The sequence below is a fragment of the Schistocerca americana genome, chromosome 11 (assembly GCF_021461395.2).
Source record: "Schistocerca americana isolate TAMUIC-IGC-003095 chromosome 11, iqSchAmer2.1, whole genome shotgun sequence".
NCBI classification, from domain to species: Eukaryota; Metazoa; Arthropoda; class Insecta; order Orthoptera; family Acrididae; genus Schistocerca; species Schistocerca americana.
Genome location: NC_060129.1, coordinates 131,139,596 through 131,160,250, shown reverse-complemented (window position 1 = coordinate 131,160,250; position 20,655 = coordinate 131,139,596). Strand labels below are relative to the sequence as shown.

General features: G+C 42.5%; 1 protein-coding gene across 3 annotated transcripts in view; it reads left to right on the top strand.

Annotated features, from left to right (window-relative positions):
• The window catches only part of LOC124553687 (THAP domain-containing protein 2-like), a 47,380-nt gene that overhangs the window by 10,470 nt on the left and 16,255 nt on the right, over window positions 1–20,655 (top strand). For 2 of the 3 annotated variants that reach the window (XM_047127585.1, XM_047127587.1), the window contains 3 exons: window positions 1,767–1,832; window positions 3,794–3,859; window positions 19,825–19,917. In XM_047127585.1, coding sequence (XP_046983541.1) covers window positions 1,767–1,832; window positions 3,794–3,859; window positions 19,825–19,917 — 225 coding nt within the window. The remainder of the gene's footprint in view (window positions 1–1,766; window positions 1,833–3,793; window positions 3,860–19,824; window positions 19,918–20,655) is intronic. The other variant, XM_047127586.1, reaches the window with a different exon arrangement.

The window sequence follows — 20,655 nt, the reverse complement described above, 5'->3', positions numbered from 1 at the left end:
TTTATTAAAAATATTTTGCACTGGTTCCCTAAATGCCTTTGTGGTATTGTTACTCATGTTCTACAGTTTCTCAGTGTTACGGAAATCTTCCCTCTTTTTAAAATAATCTGTTTTGTCTAAAAGCATCCTTGTCCACTTTCGTCACTACTAAACCACTATTCTACTTTCTCTCTCAAGTCTTAGAGAGTTACCAGCCCACTTTTACTGACAGTATTCTGAATAAAAAGATAAAAAATCCAACAATGTGGCGCTTACAAGGTCATTTTGATAAAGGGTAGCTCATACTGCATGAGGAGAACAGGTGAAGCAGTGTCCACCATAGTTGGAGAACACAACAAAAGTTGGAGGCTTTGTCTGAAGACCAGACACAGTTGTGTAGTAGGGGTAGAAATATGGCAGTCTGAGTACAAAGGCCAGAAACTGCCTCTGCCTGAAGTACTACAGATCTAAAGGCACTACAAGGACGACCCTGAACAGGTACTGAACGAGCAGACTCTCTTGCTATTCCTCACTCAGTGATGCTATCACACCTGCAGATTACCCCATCCAATTTTTTTTGGATCAATTTACCATTTAGTTACTAATGGTTTTGACTGTATTATTTCACATATCCAGCATTAGCAGTTATTTGTTGTTCATATTTGTACCTTTTTGGACATCATCATCTTAGTCAGTAATGTTAGACAACAGGCTGATAAACCGAAACCCAAATTGAAAAAATAATTAGTGAATGCAGTGGCCAAAAATGTTTTTTCCAAAATGTTTTAAACCAGCATGTGTATGTGCTGTATGTATTTATTCTGAAAGTAGTTCTTAAATTTCTATGTATAATTTGCATACCAGTTGAAGGTGACTGTGCTTACAGAATACATTGCACAGAACAATATTTCCGTACTTTCTTTCTAGCAGTGTGTGCGTACCTGTGTATATTTTTTCTACATGTCCCTGTAGTTACAGTTGTGGCATAAAACATAGTAATTTCTTGGTGTGGGTAAAATATTGGGTATGCCACACAGCACATCATTCTACTAGTGGTCAGTGGCTACATCTCCTTGGTATTGTTTATTGTTCTTATCTTAGAATTTATATTGTGTAAAAAAGAAGATGATGTGACTTACCAAACAAAAGTGCTGGCAGGTCGATAGACACACAAACTTACACAAACATACACACAAAATTCAAGCTTTCGCAACCCAAGGTTGCTTCGTCAGAGGAAAGAGGGAAGGAGAGGGAAAGACGAAAGGATGTGGTTTTTAAGGGAGAGGGTAAGGAGTCATTCCAATCCCGGGAGCTGAAAGACTTACCTTAGGAGGAAAAAAGGACAGGTATACACTGATGCGCGCGCGCGCCCACACACACACACACACACACACACACACACACACACACACACACACACACATCCGCACATACACAGACACAAGCAGACATTTCATTTCCCACGTGGAATGTTTCCCTCTATTATATTCAATTTATATTGTGTTATATTTAAAGAGCAAATGGATGTACAGTGGACTACAGTGGCCAGTCATGACAAGGAATTTGTGGGACTGAATGCTAGTGAAGGAAAGGACTTATACTGCCAGCACCCATTAAATTTTTGGATTGGAAAGCCCAGTAGCTTGAGCAATATTCTTTTTTAGTTTACCTGTGTAATTTTCAATTTTATTGGCATATACTGGCATGTTAACACTTATTTGTCCTGTAGATCATAGCTGCTGCCGTATAGACAATGCCCGATATTGACTGTAAATTTTATGTTATAGGTTGATCTGTGTCCTCACACATTCATTATGAATATGAGACAGGAGCCAGAGGATTATGAGAATGAGGTAATGTTTCGGTTGATATCACTACAATATATTTCCTATATTTAATGTCATTAATCACTGCTTTTACTTCAGTGGGTAATTTGCAGAATTATGATTACAGTTTACTTTTTTGGCCGGCTGGGTTTATCTTCTTGCAGTAGACAAGAGATTCAGAGTGTGGCATATCTGATTCCAGAGTATCAAGTAAAATAACACAGCTTGTATCCACTTCACCCCATCTACACTATGTGATCAAAAGTATCCAGACTCCCCCAAAAATATACATTTGTCAAGTTAGGTCCATTGTGCTGCCACCTACTGCCAGATACTCCATATCAGCAACCGCAGTAGTCATTAGACATCCTGAGAGAGTAGAATGGAGCACTCTGCGGAACTCATGGCCTTCAAACGAGGTCAGGTGATTTGGAGTCACTTGTCATACGTCTGTACCTGGGATTTCCACACTCATAAACAGTGATAGTTAAGTGGGCATTCAAGGGACATGTACAGCACAAAAGCGTACAGGCCGACCTCGTCTGTTGGCCGACACAGATCCCTGACAGTTGAAGAGTGTCGTAATGTGTAATAGGCAGACATCTATCCAGACCATCACACACGAATTGCAAACTGCATCAGGATCCACTGCAAGTGCTATGACAGTTAAGCGGGAGGTGAGAAAACTTGGATTTCGTGGTTGAGCAGCTGCTCATAAGCGACACATCCTGCCGGCAAATGCCAAATGATGCCCCGCTTGGTGTAAGGAGCGTAAACATTGGACGATTGAACAGTGGAAAAATGTTGTGTTATTGACGAATGATTGTACACAATGTGGTGATCTGATGGCAGCGTCTGGGTATGGCAAATGCTCGGTAAACATCATCTGCCAGCGTGTGTAGTGCTAACATGTTTTTCATGGAGGGGGCTTGCACCCATTGTTGTTTTGTGTGGCACTATCACAGCACAGGCCTACATTGATGTTTTAAGCACCATTTTACTTCCCACTGTTGAAGACTAATTCAGGGGTGGCGATCGCCTCTTTCAACACGATCGAGCACCTGTTCATAATCCACGGCCTGTCGCAGAGTGGTTACATGACAATAACGTTGCTGTAATGGTCTGGTCTGCACAGAGTCCTGACCTGAATCCCGTAGACCGCCTTCGGGATGTTTTGGAATGCCGACTTCGGACTTTGTGCCAGGCCTCACCGAACAATGTAGATATCTCTCCTCAGTGCAGCACTCCGTGAAGAATGAGCTGCCATTCCCCAATAAACCTTCCAGCACCTGATTGAATGTATACCTGCGAGAGTGGAAGCTGTCATCAAGGCTAAGTGTGAGCCAACACCATACTGAATTGTAGCATTATTGATGGAGGGTTCCATGATCATCTGTCATTTTCAGCCATCTGTCCGGATACATTTGTATGTATAATTTGCATACCAGTTGAAGGTGACTGTGCTTACAGAATACATTGCACAGAACAATATTTCCTTACTTTCTTTCAAGCAGTGTGTGCGTGCGTGCCTGCGTATATTTTTTTCCACATGCCCCTGTAGTTACAGTTGTGGCATAAAACATAGCAATTTCTTGGTGCGGGTAAAATATTGGGTATGCCACACATCATATCATTCTACTAGTGGTCAGTGGCTACATCTCCTCGGTATTGTTTATTGTTCTTATCTTAGAATTTATAGTGCGTTATATTTAAAGAGAAAATGGATGTGCAGTGGACCACAGTGGCCAGTCATGACAAGGAAAAATGGTGGGACTGAATGATAGTGAAGGAAAGGACTTATACTGCCAGCACCCATTAAATTTTTGGATTGGAAAGCCCAGTAGCTTGAGCAATATTCTTTTTTGTTCACCAGTGTGATTTTCAATTTTATTGGCATATCCTGGCATGTTAACACTTATTTGTCCTGTAGATCATAGCTGCTGCTATTTAGACAATGCCCAATATTGACTGTAAATTTTATGTTATAGGTTGATCTGTATCCTCACACTTTCATTATGAATATCAAACAGGAGCCAAAGGATTATGAGAACAAGGTAATGTTTCATTTGATATCACTACAATATATTTCCTATATTCAATGTCATTAATCACTGCTTTTACTTCAGTGGGTAATTTACAGAATTATGATTACAGTCAACCAGGGTGTATAAGGAGCTGTTTCTCCGGGTATGTTCCAGCAGTGAATTACTCATAGTTTGCATGTGCAAGAGCAGTCTAAAACAGTTTGAAAGTGTTTTGGATTTTTGTGCTGGTGGAACACAGTTTTTCGTCCATACCATTTGGAGCACAGTGAATTGTATGATTTCTGCCATACTTTGTACACAGCAGCAGTCATTTGGTACTGCATGGACATGTACGTGGTGTTCATTAATGTAAGGGAAATCTCTCAAGGATGGATAGATGACTTAAAAGAAGGAGAGAAGTTCATATATACATGTGGTCGGTTCTTTTTTTATTTTCTTGCTTAGACACTTTGTGTTGTATGTTTGCTTCATTTCTGTCTTTTTGTTTGAAGTTTCCAGCGTAGTTCTGCAAGTATTTTTTTTTTCCTTTCAAACATTGTTTTGGGAAGAATTAAGTCATCTCAGATGCCATGGTGCTGGTAAATAAGGTAATCCTTTTAGTATTGAGAACACATTTGGTAGTGGGAGCTTACCCTACAGTTCTTTGTTTAGTGTGTACTGATCATTCTTTACCTCTTCAGCAGTTGAATTGCCTGTTCTGAGAGAGTGCCACCTACCAAGCACGTGTTAGCAACCTGAGCGGGAGTGTACCCCCGGGGGGCTGACAATTCTCTGGTGAGTTCGTGTTTGGCTGCCACGGGGCCCCAGCCTTTGCAGCACTTTTCCTTTCTGTGCTGCATGTCTGTCTTCCTGTTATTCTTTTTGCCCTCCCTTGGGGAGCATGTCTGGGATGTTTTTGGGAATATGAACTAAATTTTCAGTAGCCTGACATCAGAACAGTCCCTACACAGTTTTTTCATTTTTTTCATTGCCCCTTTGCTACCCTTCCTGTGCTGTGGCATTTTAGTTTCCTCTTTTCCTTCTTCCTGCCTGTGTGCTGCTGGAGGCCAGCCCATGTGTCCGACACGTAACAGGTGACTGAGCAATGCGTACTTTGCTGCCGCAGGTCGACAGGTAGGGCCTGCGTGTACCCCTTTGTACAGGCCAGGCCTAGGGAGGGGTGATTGCCTGAGCTGTTACCTTCCCAAAACGCTGATTGGCATGTCTCTCAGGTATTTGGCAGGTTTGAACAATCAACTGAGGCAGATGGTTCCCCCCTTGATGGAGGGCCCCGAGTTGGAAGAAGCGTGCCATCAGAGATGCTTGCAATCGTGAGGAATTTTCTCACAGTGAGCCAATCATCTTCTTCACACTCTGTGTAAATGGAATTAGGTTAACAATTCAATGACCATCCCAGCTGCACCGCAGTCCCTCGTGGTTTCACGTACTGAAGACGGTCAGCCCTTTGTTACGGTTACACCATTTATTGTTCAGGAAGGTGTTGATGCAATTTCTGGCCCTGTAAAATCCTGCTGTTGTTTACACAAGGGCAGTTTGCTTTTGGAGACTCATTCTGATTCTCAAGCGCAACAAATGCTTGCAGTGTTGCTCGTCCACAGCTATTCCGCTCGTATCGAGGCCCAACGAATGCTGAATTCTGGTGTTATTTACACTAGGCTGCTTGATGGTCTGACTGAGGCAGAAATTGAAACTTACCTGCCTGATCAGGACGTCACAGCAGTTCGTCAGGTGATGAAAAAGGTAGATGCATCATTGGTGCCCGCATGCACTCTTTTTCTGACGTTTGACAGAGTAGTGCTTCTGTTGAAGATCAAAGCAGGCTATGAAGTCATCACAGTCCGAATGTACATTCTAACCCCAATGCGCTGCTACCAGTGTTATCATTGGAACCACACTCAAATGTCCTGTTGATACCTGGCCAAATGTGTTACCTATGGTGAGGTTGTTCACAACAGCATTTGCCCTGCCTCCTTCTTCCCACTGTATCAATTACAATGGCAACTATGCAACCTCCTCCTGAGAATATCATGTGTATCTCAATGATCAGGCTGTCCATGAGATCCGGGTGAAGGAAAAAAGTGCTGTACCATGCTGCTCGCAATTTGTTGGCTAGTTGGAAGCCCTGCATTTTACCATCTGGCACTGTTCTTGCTATCTTGCTCAAATTCAGCACCTCAGTTGTAAAATCTCTCTGTCACGGTACCATCCCCGTCTCCCCCTCTGGCTGTGCAACAAGCCACGAAATTTTTGCCTCACACGGCAAAATCACCTGCCAAGCAATCAGCAGGTGAGACAGGCTGGGAAGAATACTCCCATGAAGACTGTTCACATCTCTCCAGCCAACAAACATCTGAATCTCCAACTGCCAGCCACAAAGTATCCAAGAAATCAAACAAAGGCGAACGGTGTTCTCCTTCACCGTTTTCAAGAACCTCTTAAATGGTGTCACCATGCGATACCCTTCCCCGCCCAACCTTTGTGTCAGTGGTGTGCACCGCCAACCATTTTGCTACCCTGGAATCCACAGACTGGCTGAGGGAGAATGCCGATGCCTCTCTAGAACTCGTAGCGCAAGATCTTGCAGCCTCTGCACTGTGTAGCAGTGTGTCTTCGTAGGCTGGCACTTGGCAGCTGCCCTTAATTTTTTCCCTCCTCTCCTTTTTCCAACATGACTCTCCTCCAATGGAACATTTGCAGCTTTAGATCTAACGAGAAGGAATTATGGCTCTTCATGGAATCACAGCGTCCACTTGTTCTCTGCCTCCAGGAAATAAAATTGCATCCTCATGACCTCTTTGACCTCTTGCATTTCTTTCCAGTCTGCTTTGAGGGTGGCATTATGTCTCACGGGACTGTCATGCTGCTCATCCAGGATATTATTTACAATCAAACCATCTCAGTGAACACCTGGCTACAAATTGTTGCAGTGTTCATTTTCCTCCCTCACTTCACCTTTTCTCTTTGTACCATCTACAGCCCTCCGTCATTCATTGTCACGGGGGCAGACTTCCTCCAACTTATTGGACAACTCCTTCACCTCTTTTTGCTGCTTGGTGACTTTAATGTTCACCATCCCCTTTGGGCTTCTTCCAGAACTTGTCAGAGAGGTGCCCTTTTGGCACAATTAACTAAACCGCATCTGCCTTAACAATGGAGCACCCATGTTCATTTTCAGACTCCACACACACACATGTTGCCATTTGGCCCTCTCCTGCTCTGCCCAGCTTGCCCATCATGTCAAGTGGCCCATTCTCTCTGGTACATACTCTAGTGACGGTTTCCCATGTGCTGTATGTTTGCCGACTCCTTCCCACCTATGTGTAAACCCAAATGGCAGCTTTCTAAAGCCGACTGGAGAGTTTACTCCTCCTTGCAACCTACACCGGACACCATTTCCCCAGTTGTGGTGACCACATAGAATACTTTCGAAATGTTATCCTTATTGCCACAGAATGTTCTGTTCCTCACACTTCACCTTTACTGCGTTATGTCCCGGTCCCTCGGGGAACTCGGGCACGCCACGATGCAATTGATGTGCAGAGACGTGCTCTCCGCATTTTTAACTGTCGTCCTAAGATTGTGAACTGCATTTATTGTAAACAGTTGCGTGCACAGTGCCGGTTGCGATCTCCAACACCTCGGCTTGCTAATTTGCAGAGATCTTAAGCTACACCGTCACTGTCGGCTCGGGTGATAGGTATTACCCGAGTGTATTACCCGAGCTGCCTCCACTCATTTCTGATGGAGGAAGGCAGGGTGATAGTGGGTGTAGCCCAAAATCTCCACAAAATAGCTATGCTATCAGAATCGTCAGTGCTACGATGCTGCTTTTACTGTGAGGGAGCTACGTCATGTTCTCACTTCGTCCCGATCCTCTTCCCCGGGGCCAGTCGATGTTCGTATTCGTGTGTTGCAGCACCTTGCTCTTGTGGGCAAGCAGTTTCTCCTTCGTACGTACAGTCACATCTGGGCAGAGTACACGTTCCCATACCCGAGCCCAGTAAGGACAAATATGTTCCTTCTAGCTGTCACCCCATTTCTCTCACCGGCTGTGTTCGCAAAGTGACAGAGCGTGCGATTCGTGCCCAGTTGGTATGGTGGCACGAGTCTCATAATTTATTAACCACTGCACAATGTGGATTTCAAGTGCACCATTCTGTAGTTGGCGATCTTGTCACTTTGTCAACCCGTGTCATGAATGGTTTCTGCAGAAATACCAGACTGTGGCCACATGTTTTGATTTCAAGAAAGCCTTTGACACCTGCTGGAGGACTGGTATCCTCTGTACTCTCTACACGAGGTATTCCGAGGATGCCTGCTCCATTTCCTTCAGGAATTTTTAGAAGACAAAGTTTTCAAGTTACATGAGGGTTGTGCCTTCTCGGACACCTTTATCTAGGAAAATGGGATGCCTCTGGGCCCCGTCCTGAGAATCATCCTTTTTGCAGTAGCCAGTAATCCTGTCATGGCCTGTGCCCTACCGGGCATCTCCGGCTCAATTTTATCGACAATTTTGCGATCTATTGTAGTTCGTGGACTTGTCTCAGTGAGTGGTGTCTTCGGCGATGTCTCGATTGTCTTTACTTGCGGAACATAGAGTGGCTAGCACTTTTCCTCTGAAGGTGCATTGGGTTTCTTCCACCATCTTTAGATATTGAGCCTTTGCTCTTCCGCTAAGTGAAACTACAAAATTTCTCGGACTTGTGATTGATAGGGAACTTTTTTGGTCATCTCGCATGTCTTACCTGGCTGCTCTCTGTACCTGGCCCCTCAATCTTCTGTGTCCTAAGCAGTACTTCCAAGGGGAGCGGATTGGACCACCCTCCTCCATTTGCACTGGTCCCTTGCCCAGCCAAAACTACACTACGGGTATTTCTTTTATACATTTGCACATCCATCCATTTTCTGCCGTCTAAATACAGTTCTTCGTCGTGATGCCCGTTCGACCACTGGCACCTTTTACACTAGCCCGGTTGAAAATCTCTATGCAGAAGCTGCCGAACTACTGCTGTCATACAGGTGTGATGTTCTACCAGCAGATACGCGTGCCGTTTGTCTGCCGTGCCTGGCCGCCCATCCTATGCCTCCTCCTTCATGACTCCTGTGACTGTCAGGGTGGGGACACCTCCCTCTTCTCTGTAACCCCCTGGAGTTCGCTTTCGTCATTTGCTCTGGCAGCTTAATTTCACACTACCTGCCAGTTTCCCCAATGGGTGTGAACCCTTCACCATCTTTCTAGTACCTTATGCCGCGGAAGTCGAACACGCGCCAGAACAAATGGACATGGTCAACCCATAGAGGGCTCCGCCGCCGCGGTGGCTATTCCGCACAATGGCTCTCGCGCAGCGAGGACACCACCGTTACGCCACGAGCAGACAGCGGCCAATAGCCGCTCCCTCCGGTTTCGTATATAGGGACCATCTCTGCCCTAGTCCAGTCAGTCTGGTACTCACTCTGGATTTAGTTTCTATCTTGGTGGTTCTGCGTTCTGGTCATTGCTCGTTGTGACATTTGCCTGGCTCTGGTTTCAAGTGGATTTACTGTTGGTGTTTGGTGTTTGGTGTTTGGTGTTGTGGTTTCAACAAGCCTCCGTTGTTTATCTCTTGCTTGTTGTGTCGGTCATAGTCAGTCGTGGTCGGTTGTTGTCAGTTCTCATTGGTCTGTCGTCCGACTCGTCCTTGTGTTTACCCGGTGGTGCATGCTCCACCGCCAGCGGCTTACCCGCCTGGCAGTTCCGATCCGCAGCCAAGGCATTTCCGCAGTTGGTTTTGGTTACAACAACCTTGGATTCACGTGGTGGCTTGTGCTCACCTTGGACTCCATTTGCTTCCTAAAGAAACTACTCCAGATTCGATCTATCGTTTTAAGTTTCTCGACCTTCAGTTGGAGCTCAGCGAAGGTATCTTTGTGTACACTGATGGCCTTTAGTTGACTGTCTGTGCTGTACACCGTCCATCCCTTAGTGTGATGGGTTCAAGAAAGTTTCCTCCTGCTCACTCTTGATGGAGCCACCGTGGTGTTTATGTGGGTCCCTTTTGTCGGTCTGATGAGAAACGTGGCTACTGACGCTGCTGCCGAAGCCTCGGTCCTTCTAGTTCTTCCGTTCCTTCCGATTATCTCCGTGTTGCCATCTGTGAGCAGGTGGTATCACTTTGACATCATCACTGGTTTTCCCTACAGGGAAACAAGCTCCAGAGCATTAAACCTCTCCCAGTGGCTTAGTCGTCTTCCTCACGGCTGTCTCGCTGTGAGCAGCTCATTTTAGGTAGGTTGCATATTGCGTACTGTTGTTTTAGCCGTTTGTTAGGTGGTGATCCCTTACAATTTCGTGCTCACTGTCGTAAACCTTTGACGGTTTGCCATTTCATGACTGAATGCCCTTTTTCAGCCACTTACATACTAATGTATGTTTGCGGTCTGAGTTATCAGCCATTTTAGCAAATGATGCCTGGGCTGTCAACCAGATTTATTTTTTATCCATTGTAGTAGTATGGCAAAGGACATTGTTCCTACATCTACATCTACATCTACATGATTACTCTGCAATTCACATTTAAGTGCTTGGCAGAGGGTTCATCGAACCACAATCATACTATCTCCGTACCATTCCACTCCTGAACAGCGCGCGGGAAAAACGAACACCTAAACCTTTCTGTTCGAGCTCTGATTTCCCTTATTTTATTTTGATGATCATTCCTACCTATGTAGGTTGGGCTCAACAAAATATTTTCGCATTCGGAAGAGAAAGTTGGTGACTGAAATTTCGTAAATAGATCTTGCTGCGACGAAAAACGTGTTTGCTTTAATGACTTCCATCCCAACTCGCGTATCATATCTGCCACACTCTCTCCCTATTACATGATAATACAAAACGAGCTGCCCTTTTTTGCACCCTTTCGATGTCCTCCGTCAATCCCACCTGGTAAGGATCCCACACCGCGCAGCAATATTCTAACAGAGGACGAACGAGTGTAGTGTAAGCTGTCTCTTTAGTGGACTTGTTGCATCTTCTAAGTGTCCTGCCAATGGAACGCAACCATTGGCTCGCCTTTCCCACAATATTATCTGTGTGGTCTTTCCAACTGAAGTTGTTCGTAATTTTAACACCCAGGTACTTAGTTGAATTGACAGCCTTGAGAATTGTGCTATATATCGAGTAATCGAATTCCCATGGATTTCTTTTGGAACTCATGTGGATCACAGCAATCTTTTCTAAATCGCTTTGCAACTGATACTGGTCTTCGGATGACCTTACTAGACGGTAAATTACAGCATCATCTGCGAACAACCTAAGAGAACTGCTCAGATCGTCACCCAGGTCATTTACATAGATCAGGAACAGCAGAGGTCCCAGGGCGCTTCCCTGGGTAACACCTGATATCACTTCAGTTTTACTCGATGATTTGCCGTCTATTACTACGAACTGCGACCTTCCTGACAGGAAATCACGAATCCAGTCGCACAACTGAGATGATACTCCATAGGCCCGCAGCTTGATTAGAAGTCGCTTGTGAGGCACGGTGTCTAAAGCTTTCCGGAAATCTAGAAATACGGAATCAACTTGAGATCCCCTGTCGATAGCGGCCATTACTTTGTGCGAATAAAGAGCTAGCTGCATTGCACAAGAACGATGTTTTCTAAAACCATGCTGATTACGTATCAATAGATCGTTCCCTTTGAGGTGATTCATAATGTTTGAATACAGTATATGCTCCAAAAATCTACTGCAAACCGACGTCAATGATATAGGTCTGTAGTTCGATGGATTACTCCTACTACCCTTCTTAAACACTGGTGCGACCTGTGCAATTTTCCAATCTGTAGGTACAGATCTATCGGTGAGCGAGCGGTTCTATATGATTGCTAAGTAGGGAGCTATTGTATCAGTGTAATCTGCAAGGAACCTAATCGGTATACAATCTGGACCTGAAGACTTGCCCGTATCAAGCGATTTGAGTTGCTTCGCAACCCCTAAAGTATCTACTTCTAAGAAACTCATGCTAGCAGCTGTTCGTGTTTCAAATTCTGAAATATTCCATTTGTCTTCCCTGGTGAAGGAATTTCGGAAAACTGCGTTCAATAACTCCGCTTTAGTGGCACAGTCGTTCCTAAGGCATATTTTGTGGCTCTTCCTCCAAGAGGAAGTCCTTCTTAGCTGTCTTTCCTTTCATTGATTGGGCTTAACATGTGGTCATTTTTAACTCCTTTTTCATATTAATATTCTAAGGTTCTGACATGGGCATGTATGACCTTAGTTGTTTTCACACCCTAAAACAAAACAGATGCGCATGCTTGTACCCTCTTACACAGTTTCAACCATAGGCTGTTTAAAGTACTGAGATACATTTGTAAACACATGGGTCACAAAAAGTCTGTGATGGCAAGTTTTGCTATACTTGACTCTTTTTACACACCCTGAGCCTAGTATTTGTTCCATGGGTATAAATAAAGCGTTACAACTAGCTCCATGAGGTTGTGGTTTATAACAACTTTGAAACAGATAGTTTTAAATTCTGGTGTCGAGATACTCTTTTATTCTTTGTGACAGAGTGTGGCACTATTGCGAAACCTTCCCTTACCTCACCACCATCTCTCAGATCAGGATGTCGAAAACTGATTTCAGCTTCATAAATGTGCACCTCGCATCTGAGGAGCCAGAAGCTTAGAAAAATATCGGTATTAGCAGGAGATAGTGACATTCCTTGTACACCACCATTGACATGGGACCTGTTCCATCCATTTCAGACCAGACAGCAATTAATGAACCTAAAAAGAAAGAGTTATTGCCTATGTTTTGTAATTTTGGATTAATAATATGTATTTTACAGAGAACTATGTGCATCAAATTTGTAAGTGTATCTAAAACTTATTTATACAGATTTTTTTTCTCCATTCAAATTTCTGTTGTTAGCGTGATGCACTTGTTTAAACTCGTATAACTTGAGTTCCATTGTTCCTCAAGAGTTTTAATGTTCCCTCCTAGTTCATACAATTAACACTCTCTTCTGATAATGCTGACTGTCAAGCCCCAGCCTTACTAAGACAGGTTGGGTTGTTTGGGGAGGGAGACCAGACAGTGAGGTCACCAGTCTCATCGGATTAGGGAAGGACGGGGAAGGAAGTCGGCTGTGCCCTTTCAAAGGAACCATCCCGGCATTTGCCTGGAGTGATTTAAGGAAATCACGGAAAACCTAAATCAGGAAGGCCGGACGTGGGATAGAACCGTCGTTGTCCTGAATGCGAGTCCAGTGTGCTAGCCACTGCGCCACCTCGCCAGCACAGAAAATATGTCGCTAACAGCACCAATAATTGCTTAAAAAATGCTGTAACATACAATAAATAAAGTAGTATGAAAGTATCGAAATAAAACTCTATTTCAAAATACGATTTGTAAAAATGTAATAATGTTTTACTGTGTTTGTACAACCATGCCATTTTCTGCATGTTTTAGATTAAAAAAACCCACTGATGATGGTGATATTTGTCGCCGAAACTAGTTTGGGATAATAAATAAATAAATGAATAACGAGGTGTTTTGCATCAAGGCGGACTCAATTTCCGATATTACTGTATTTCTATGCAAACACGGACCAAATGGAAGAGGTCAAAGATAATATTAAACTGAATGGATTTGTGATTGTTGCTTCCACAGTGCACAGAGTCAAGAGCAAGTGTTTATAGAAAACTATCCCTTTGTGTGTAATTGGTTCTGGTAACCACTTTTGAAAATGAAAGGATAGAGAAAAAATGCTTTGATTTTCCTTACTTTCATCTTTGTTGACGTACTTTCACTCGTAGCTAGATTCTGCTAAATTTAAATGAACCTTCTCCTCTTTTTATACTTTGATTGTTTTTCTTACTCATTATCAGTTGTTGTTGCTCGAGTTCATACATGGCTGATGGATGTAAAAGTTAAAATTTTAGGCAAGTAGTTCATGGTAAATAATCTCTGACTCAAAATGTAAACACTGTTCTTCATAACATGTCTTAATGTAACCTGTATATCTCTGACATAGATAAGTCAGAATTTAAGTATTTATTTTCTGCATGTTATCCTGAATGACGAGTACAGTAACCAAGAAGCATGGCTGTATGGGGAGCAGCTACTGACAGGCCGAATGTGGGCTGTAATTATTGTATGGCAGCAGAATTTGGTGGTATTCTAATTCATTAATGCGGAACTGGTTTACACTGGAAAAATATTTGTAGCATTGTTGCCCACCGTGTGCTAATCTGGTGCTGTGAATGCAAGAAACGTGTATAGAAATTTTTCTGTATACAGTCTGTTTCAGAAGTGATGGTCAGTATTCAGGGATATGACAGGCATCATCATTTGGAACAAAAAAGTCAAGTAGACATGGGGTCTCAAATGCCTACCTCCAGAGCTATGAGCAATTCTCGATCTTTGATACTGTTGAAAAAAACCTCTTCTACTGCAAGCTCTTTGCTTTCCATATTTTGGGAAGTGGTAGTACGGACCAAAACGAGAAAGTCATGTACTTTAAAACACATACTTTAAAAATTATGACCACTTGTTCATTGGAAGAGTTGTTTCAAATTAGCAAACATGAACAACTGATCATAACTCCTAAGGTACCGTCAAATGGGGTGATTTCGAACAGTTTTGTCGTTATTTTGATTGTAACTTTTGTATACATTGTTAGATTAAATTGAATGTTATGGAGGTGGTGGGGTATATGTGTAACGAATAAAATATCCCAGAACCAGAAAGTGTATGTGTAGGTACATTTATCTGAGGCAGTGTCCGAAGTCACTCTATGGATTGGGGTGATTTCGGACACGTGTGTTTTTAAAATCTCTGCCGAAGTTACAGTATATAGAGGGCGAATTTGGACAGTTACTGCCTTTTTTTTCTCAAATTCGACATGCTTTTTATTTGATTTTGGTGTCATTTTACACATTTTAAGGTAGCCTTATGTTACAAATAAGTGATACGGAATGATATAATGAATTTGATATATTACGGATAAGTTCTGCACAAGCTCGTTTAATATTTTCACTTAAGCGAACGGAAAGATCTACTGACTGTCGTTTGAGGAATAAATGCACCCATTCTTCTTCTGGCAAATTATTATGAAATTTCTTCTCTTTTCGGCCAGATTTATCAAGGTAGCCTTTAACTAAATATCTAATATCCAATTTAGTGAAGGGAAATCCCCAATGCGCAGCCCTCAAGATGCCTTGCTTCAACATTTCTACTTCTTCTTTACTTAGCACTGGCTGTCTTCCCATTTTTTTCGGATGTGCTTTCTGCACATGATTTAGGTATACCATACAAATCACACACTTTTCTATACAATAATTTACCACTCTGTATATCACGAACAGCTTTATGTAAAAGTTTTGGGTCATAATTACACCATACTGTAGCACCTCTCCTGCACTTATACGCTCTTGGCAATGTCCGAAATCACCCCAGTACACAGGTTTACAAAAATTGTCATTGTTTTATAACCTTGCACGAGAAACTTGACAAATTTGTACAGAAATTGTCTCATTGCTGGTAGCTACTGAGCGCGTCAACAATTATGGTTACAATAACTTCCCGCTCGGTGCAACAATACAAAGTTTCCACTATGATGATGCATGGATTTTTAACAAGGAGACTATTCATCAATTATTCACCTAGGGAAACAATTGATGCAAAATAAAAGTTGTGGAAAATGATAAATGCAATCTTGTTGTTGTTGTTATTGTTGTTGTTGTGGTCTTCAGTCCTGAGACTGGTTTGATGCAGCTCTCCATGCTACTCTATCCTGTGCAAGCTTCGTCATCTCCCAGTACCTACTGCAGCCTACATCCTTCTGAATCTGCTTAGTGTATTCATCTCTTGGTCTCCCTCTACGATTTTTACCCTCCACGCTGCCCTCCGATACTAAATTGGTGATCCGTTGATGCCTCAGAACGTGTCCTACCAACCGATCCCTTCTTCTAGTCAAGTTGTGCCACAAACTCCTCTTCTCCCCAATTCTATTCAATACCTCCTCATTAGTTATGTGATCTACCCATCTAATCTTCAGCATTCTTCTGTAGCACCACATTTCGAAAGCTTCTATTCTCTTCGTGTCCGAACTATTTATCATCCACGTTTCACTTCCATACGTGGCTACACTCCATACAAATACTTTCAGAAACGACTTCCTGACACTTAAATCTATACTCAATGTTAACAAATTCCTCTTCTTCAGAAACGCTTTCCTTGCCATTGCCAGTCTACATTTTATATCCTCTCTACTTCGACCATCATCAGTTATTTTGCTCCCCAAATAGCAAAACTCCTTTACTACTTTAAGTGTCTCATTTCCTAATCTAATTCCCTCAGCATCACCCGACTTAATTCGACTAAAAATGCAATCTTGTGTTTAAAATAACTGTCGCACAGGTGTTAAAATAAGTAACTCTTTGTTTCTATGCATTGGCAAAAAGCAAATAAGCCATACTCTCCGAATTCGCCCCGGTGTCCGAAATCACCCCGTTTGACGGTACGCATTTTAGAGCATATGTTTACTGGACATTTTTTCTTGTTTTGGTCCATGTTACCACTTCCCAACATACGGACAGCAAAGACCTTGCAGTGGAAGAAATTTGTTTCACAGTGTCGAAGATCGAGAATTGCTCGTAGCTCTCAAGGTATGCGTTTTAGAGTGCTCGTTTACTTGACATTTTTGGTTTGAACGATCTTTCCTGTCATATCCCTGAATACTGAACATCACTTCTGAAGCACCCTGTATAATGCATTAGGACTGGCACATATGCGGAACAGGTCAAACAAGAGAGAAAGGCGTAATGTTGATTTCATTCTTAAGCACTGCTTAAACAATTTGTTCAATATGAACACTGCAGATGTTGACAAGATGCTGCATAATGCCAGATTTGCACACGGACCTCGGTGAGTAGCTGCACTTTAATTATAACCACCTGGTATGTTGTCTGGCATGCCTTGATTGTTTCCATGCCAGGTTTTTACAAGAAGCGTATTTTCTTGAAAATTGGCATCTGCTGCTATGACGTACTGTATCCTTTTCTCTTAAGCAAACAGTTTTCTTAGGGTTTTCCTGTATAGTGCATAATATTTGTTGATTTTGCGCCTCATCCAGTAGTTTGTAAAATTTGATGAAAGTATAATCCCGTTCTTGTTCATTAAATTTCTCAAATCATTTTCAAACAATGGAAAATCCCGGATGGAATGTAACAATACCAGAGAAGGAAAGTTGCTACTCACTATATGGCAGAGATGCTGAGCCGCGATAGGCACAACAAAAAGATTCACACAATTATAGCTTTTGGCCATAAAGGCCTTCATCAGAAGTGGACACACATACACACACGCACACATAGACTCACGTAAACACAATTTGCACACACGTCTGCAGTCTCAGAGAACTGAAACCACACTGCGAGCAGCAGCACCAGTGCATGATGGGAGTGTTGACTGGGTGGGGGTAAGGAGAAGGCTGTGGCGGGGAGGGGGAGGGATAGTATGGTGGGAGTGGTGGACAGTCAAGTGTTGCAGTTTAGACGGAGGGCAGGAGAGAAGGTGCGGAGGGGTAAGTAATGGAAAGGAGATAAATAAAAAGAAAGCGTGTGGAGCTGAAATGGTGGCTGTGTAATGCTGGAATGGGAACAGGGAGGGGGCTACATGGGTGAGGACAGCAACTAACGAAGGTGGAGGCCAGGAGGGTTACGGGAACGTAGGATGTATTGCAGGGAAAATTTCCACCTGTGCAATTCAGAAAAACTGGTGTTGGTGGGAAGGATCCATATGGCACAGGCTGTGAAGCAGTCATTGAGATGAGATGACGGATATCATGTTTGGCAGCATGTTCAGCAACAGGGTGGTCCACTTGTTTTTTGGTGACAGTTTGTCGGTGGCCGTTCATGCGGACAGACAGCTGGTTGGTTGTCACGCCTCCCGCCTCCACACCTTCTCTCCTGCCCTCCGTCTAAACTGCAACACTTCACTGTCCGCCACCCCCACCATACTATCCCTCCCCCTCCACGCCCCAGCCTCCTCCTTACCCCCACCCAGTCGCCATTCCCATCATGCACTGGTGCTGCTGCTCGCAGTGTGGTTTCAGTTCTCTGAGACTGCAGACGTGTGTGCAAGTTGTGTTTGCATGAGTCTGTGTGTGCATGTGTGTATGTGTGTCTACTGCTGGCAAAGGCCTTTATGGCTGAAAGCCACAATTGTGTGAATCTTTTAATCGTGCCTATCACAACTCAGCATCTCCATTATATGGTGAGTAGCAACTTTCCTTCTCTGGTATCAAAGCATTTTCATCAACATTTACACAGTTGGTTTCTCCCTTAACTGGCTGTTGTACTCCTGTTGTCAAAATGTATTGTTTCCCTTGTATCCTGCCTGGTTTTAGAAAAGTATTACAAACGCATTTTGCTGGATAAGATGTTGTCTTTCTTGTGTGCTTGTTCTTTGGAAAATTTTGTCCTGCTGTTCTGTCAGCTGGCATTGTATCTCATGATTGCCATTATTTTCTTATAGTTTATTGTTGCATGTTAAAATGGCAAAATCAAAAGAATTGGAACATGCTGTTGGGATGTTTTCAGACGCAATGTCTGAAAAAAATTAACCATAGAACTGGCAGTTTCAGATGCAGTTATGTCATGCAAATATTTTGCATTGGACACGGGGATTAATTCCTTTTCTTTTGTTAGATTAGTTGCATCAGTTTCAGACATAGAGGGTGCAGGCAAGTCTGCAGAAATAGTTTAATGTTTGGAGTGTTCATAAAAACCATCACTAGAAAAATCAACACCTTTGTCTGAAGTCACTTTCAAACCAGAATCTAGTAAAACTTAATCAAACTAACTCTCATATTTTGAGATTAAATTAATCTAACTCATAACACATAATTTTCTTCATAGGAAAAACTGGACATTGTTTCCTAAAGAATGTCTGCTAACCTCTCAATAAAAACATGGTTACAAACATTCACCATTATTATTATATCAGTCAGAGATCAAACAATAAAAAGTCGAAGTCAAAGAATAAACACATATGAGTCAGTTATAATGTCATTAACCAAAGTTGACATCGGCTGTTGTAGCAGTGAAAAATGAGGAAGACCCTGCGCCAATATATTCATCTGTTATTGTTGCATGAAGTACTTCCATGTTCATGAAATGACATTGACTTTCCAGAAATCGCATTCCATCATTGCCTTTAAAGTTAGACTTTGGTTATTCTTCCATATTGGACATGGTAACTTTCTTAGCTGATTAGGTAACGTATTTAAAATTCGTGAAAAATTGATGTTGGTTGCTTTTGCATTAAGCCACAGAAATATTGAGGCAATTGCTTAAAAGACATGAGAGAGTGTGAATGAGTGAGTGACCTACATCATATTACTAAATTAATAATATTAATAATAATATTAAAGGAAAATATAGTATTTTTTTTTTTTTTTTTTTAGTTTGGTATTATGTAAAGTTCTCTAAAGCGTGCATGAGGTCTCTCTCTCTCTCTCTCTCTCTCTCTCTCTCTCTCTCTCTCTCTCTCTCTTCTGAGTGATTGCCTCCTTAAACAATGTCTAATGTGATTAGTATGCTACAATTTTCAGTTTGAGGATAGCCATCGCTGTTTACAGTGAAACCTGAAGAATTTTCAATTTCACCTGTTGTGTCAAGACAGTAGTACAACCTTGCACACCACAGCAGGCATACCTGGTCCTTTCTGGAAGGACAGATTTTTGTTCAGGCTCAGCTGGAACTAACAATAAACATCATATTTTTTTGCAAGTTATGCTTTCTGTAGTTGTTGGGCAGAGCATTAAACATTACCTGTGCAGCCCATGTTTGGGCTAAATGCACCAGCACGTAACTCAAGAAGTACCATACACCTGTGGCAAATTGTGACTGTTAGAAAAGCCAAGGGTAAATGTAAATGTATGGAACCATCTTAACTGACGATGAGTTATTGTTTTCCTTTTTTTCAGTTTACAGGAGGTCCACCAATAACTGCAGAATGCAGTGCCCGTATCAAGGAAGATCCTGAGCTGGATCTGGGTGTGGATGTGATTGAGAATGGTGTAAGTAGGTATTTATATTGTAGAATTACAACTAGGCAGAAAGAAACTGTTACAACTAGGAAAAGGTTTTTCTAGTTTCCAGAAGTTAAGAGCATAATCCCAAAAATGAGGTCTCCAAAGTGCAGGGCCTCAGGAAAATTGTTTGGGTGGCTGTTTGCCACACCGATTTTTCCTTGCTCTCTCCACACTGTACAGAAGCCACCTCACATCTGCAGGTACTTTGTCTCAGCTCGGCAGTCACAGGTAGTGGGCCGTTACTCACCACCGCCAGGTGCAAAGTTCGTGCAGTTATTCTGTTTTTGAGTGAACAGGACATTAAACCAATTGGTTAATCAACAGTTGATGGAAGTGTATGGAGAGTTGTGGATGAATGTCAAAAATGTCTGCGAGTGGTGTAGAGAGTTCGGAGGTTTTGTACTGAAATTCATGGTGAGGTAAGAAGTGGGAGACTACAAATTCTCTAAGAATTTTTCCCCGCTTTCAACACTACCGCTGCTATAAAATCCACCGTTTCTAGTTCACAAACAGTTCCTTTCACCTATTAAAAAACCATTTCAGCTAGTTCTAATAACTTTTGCTTTATTTCCATTTCCGTTTTTCTCACATCACTGATCATTTTTAGCTGCTTCCCACAGGTTTTAACGTCATTATTTCTTCGTCAGACAATTGTTAGTCTCATTTTCACAATCTGCCACCACAAAACCACTCCTGTTAATACATTTACACGTAGTTTTTTCG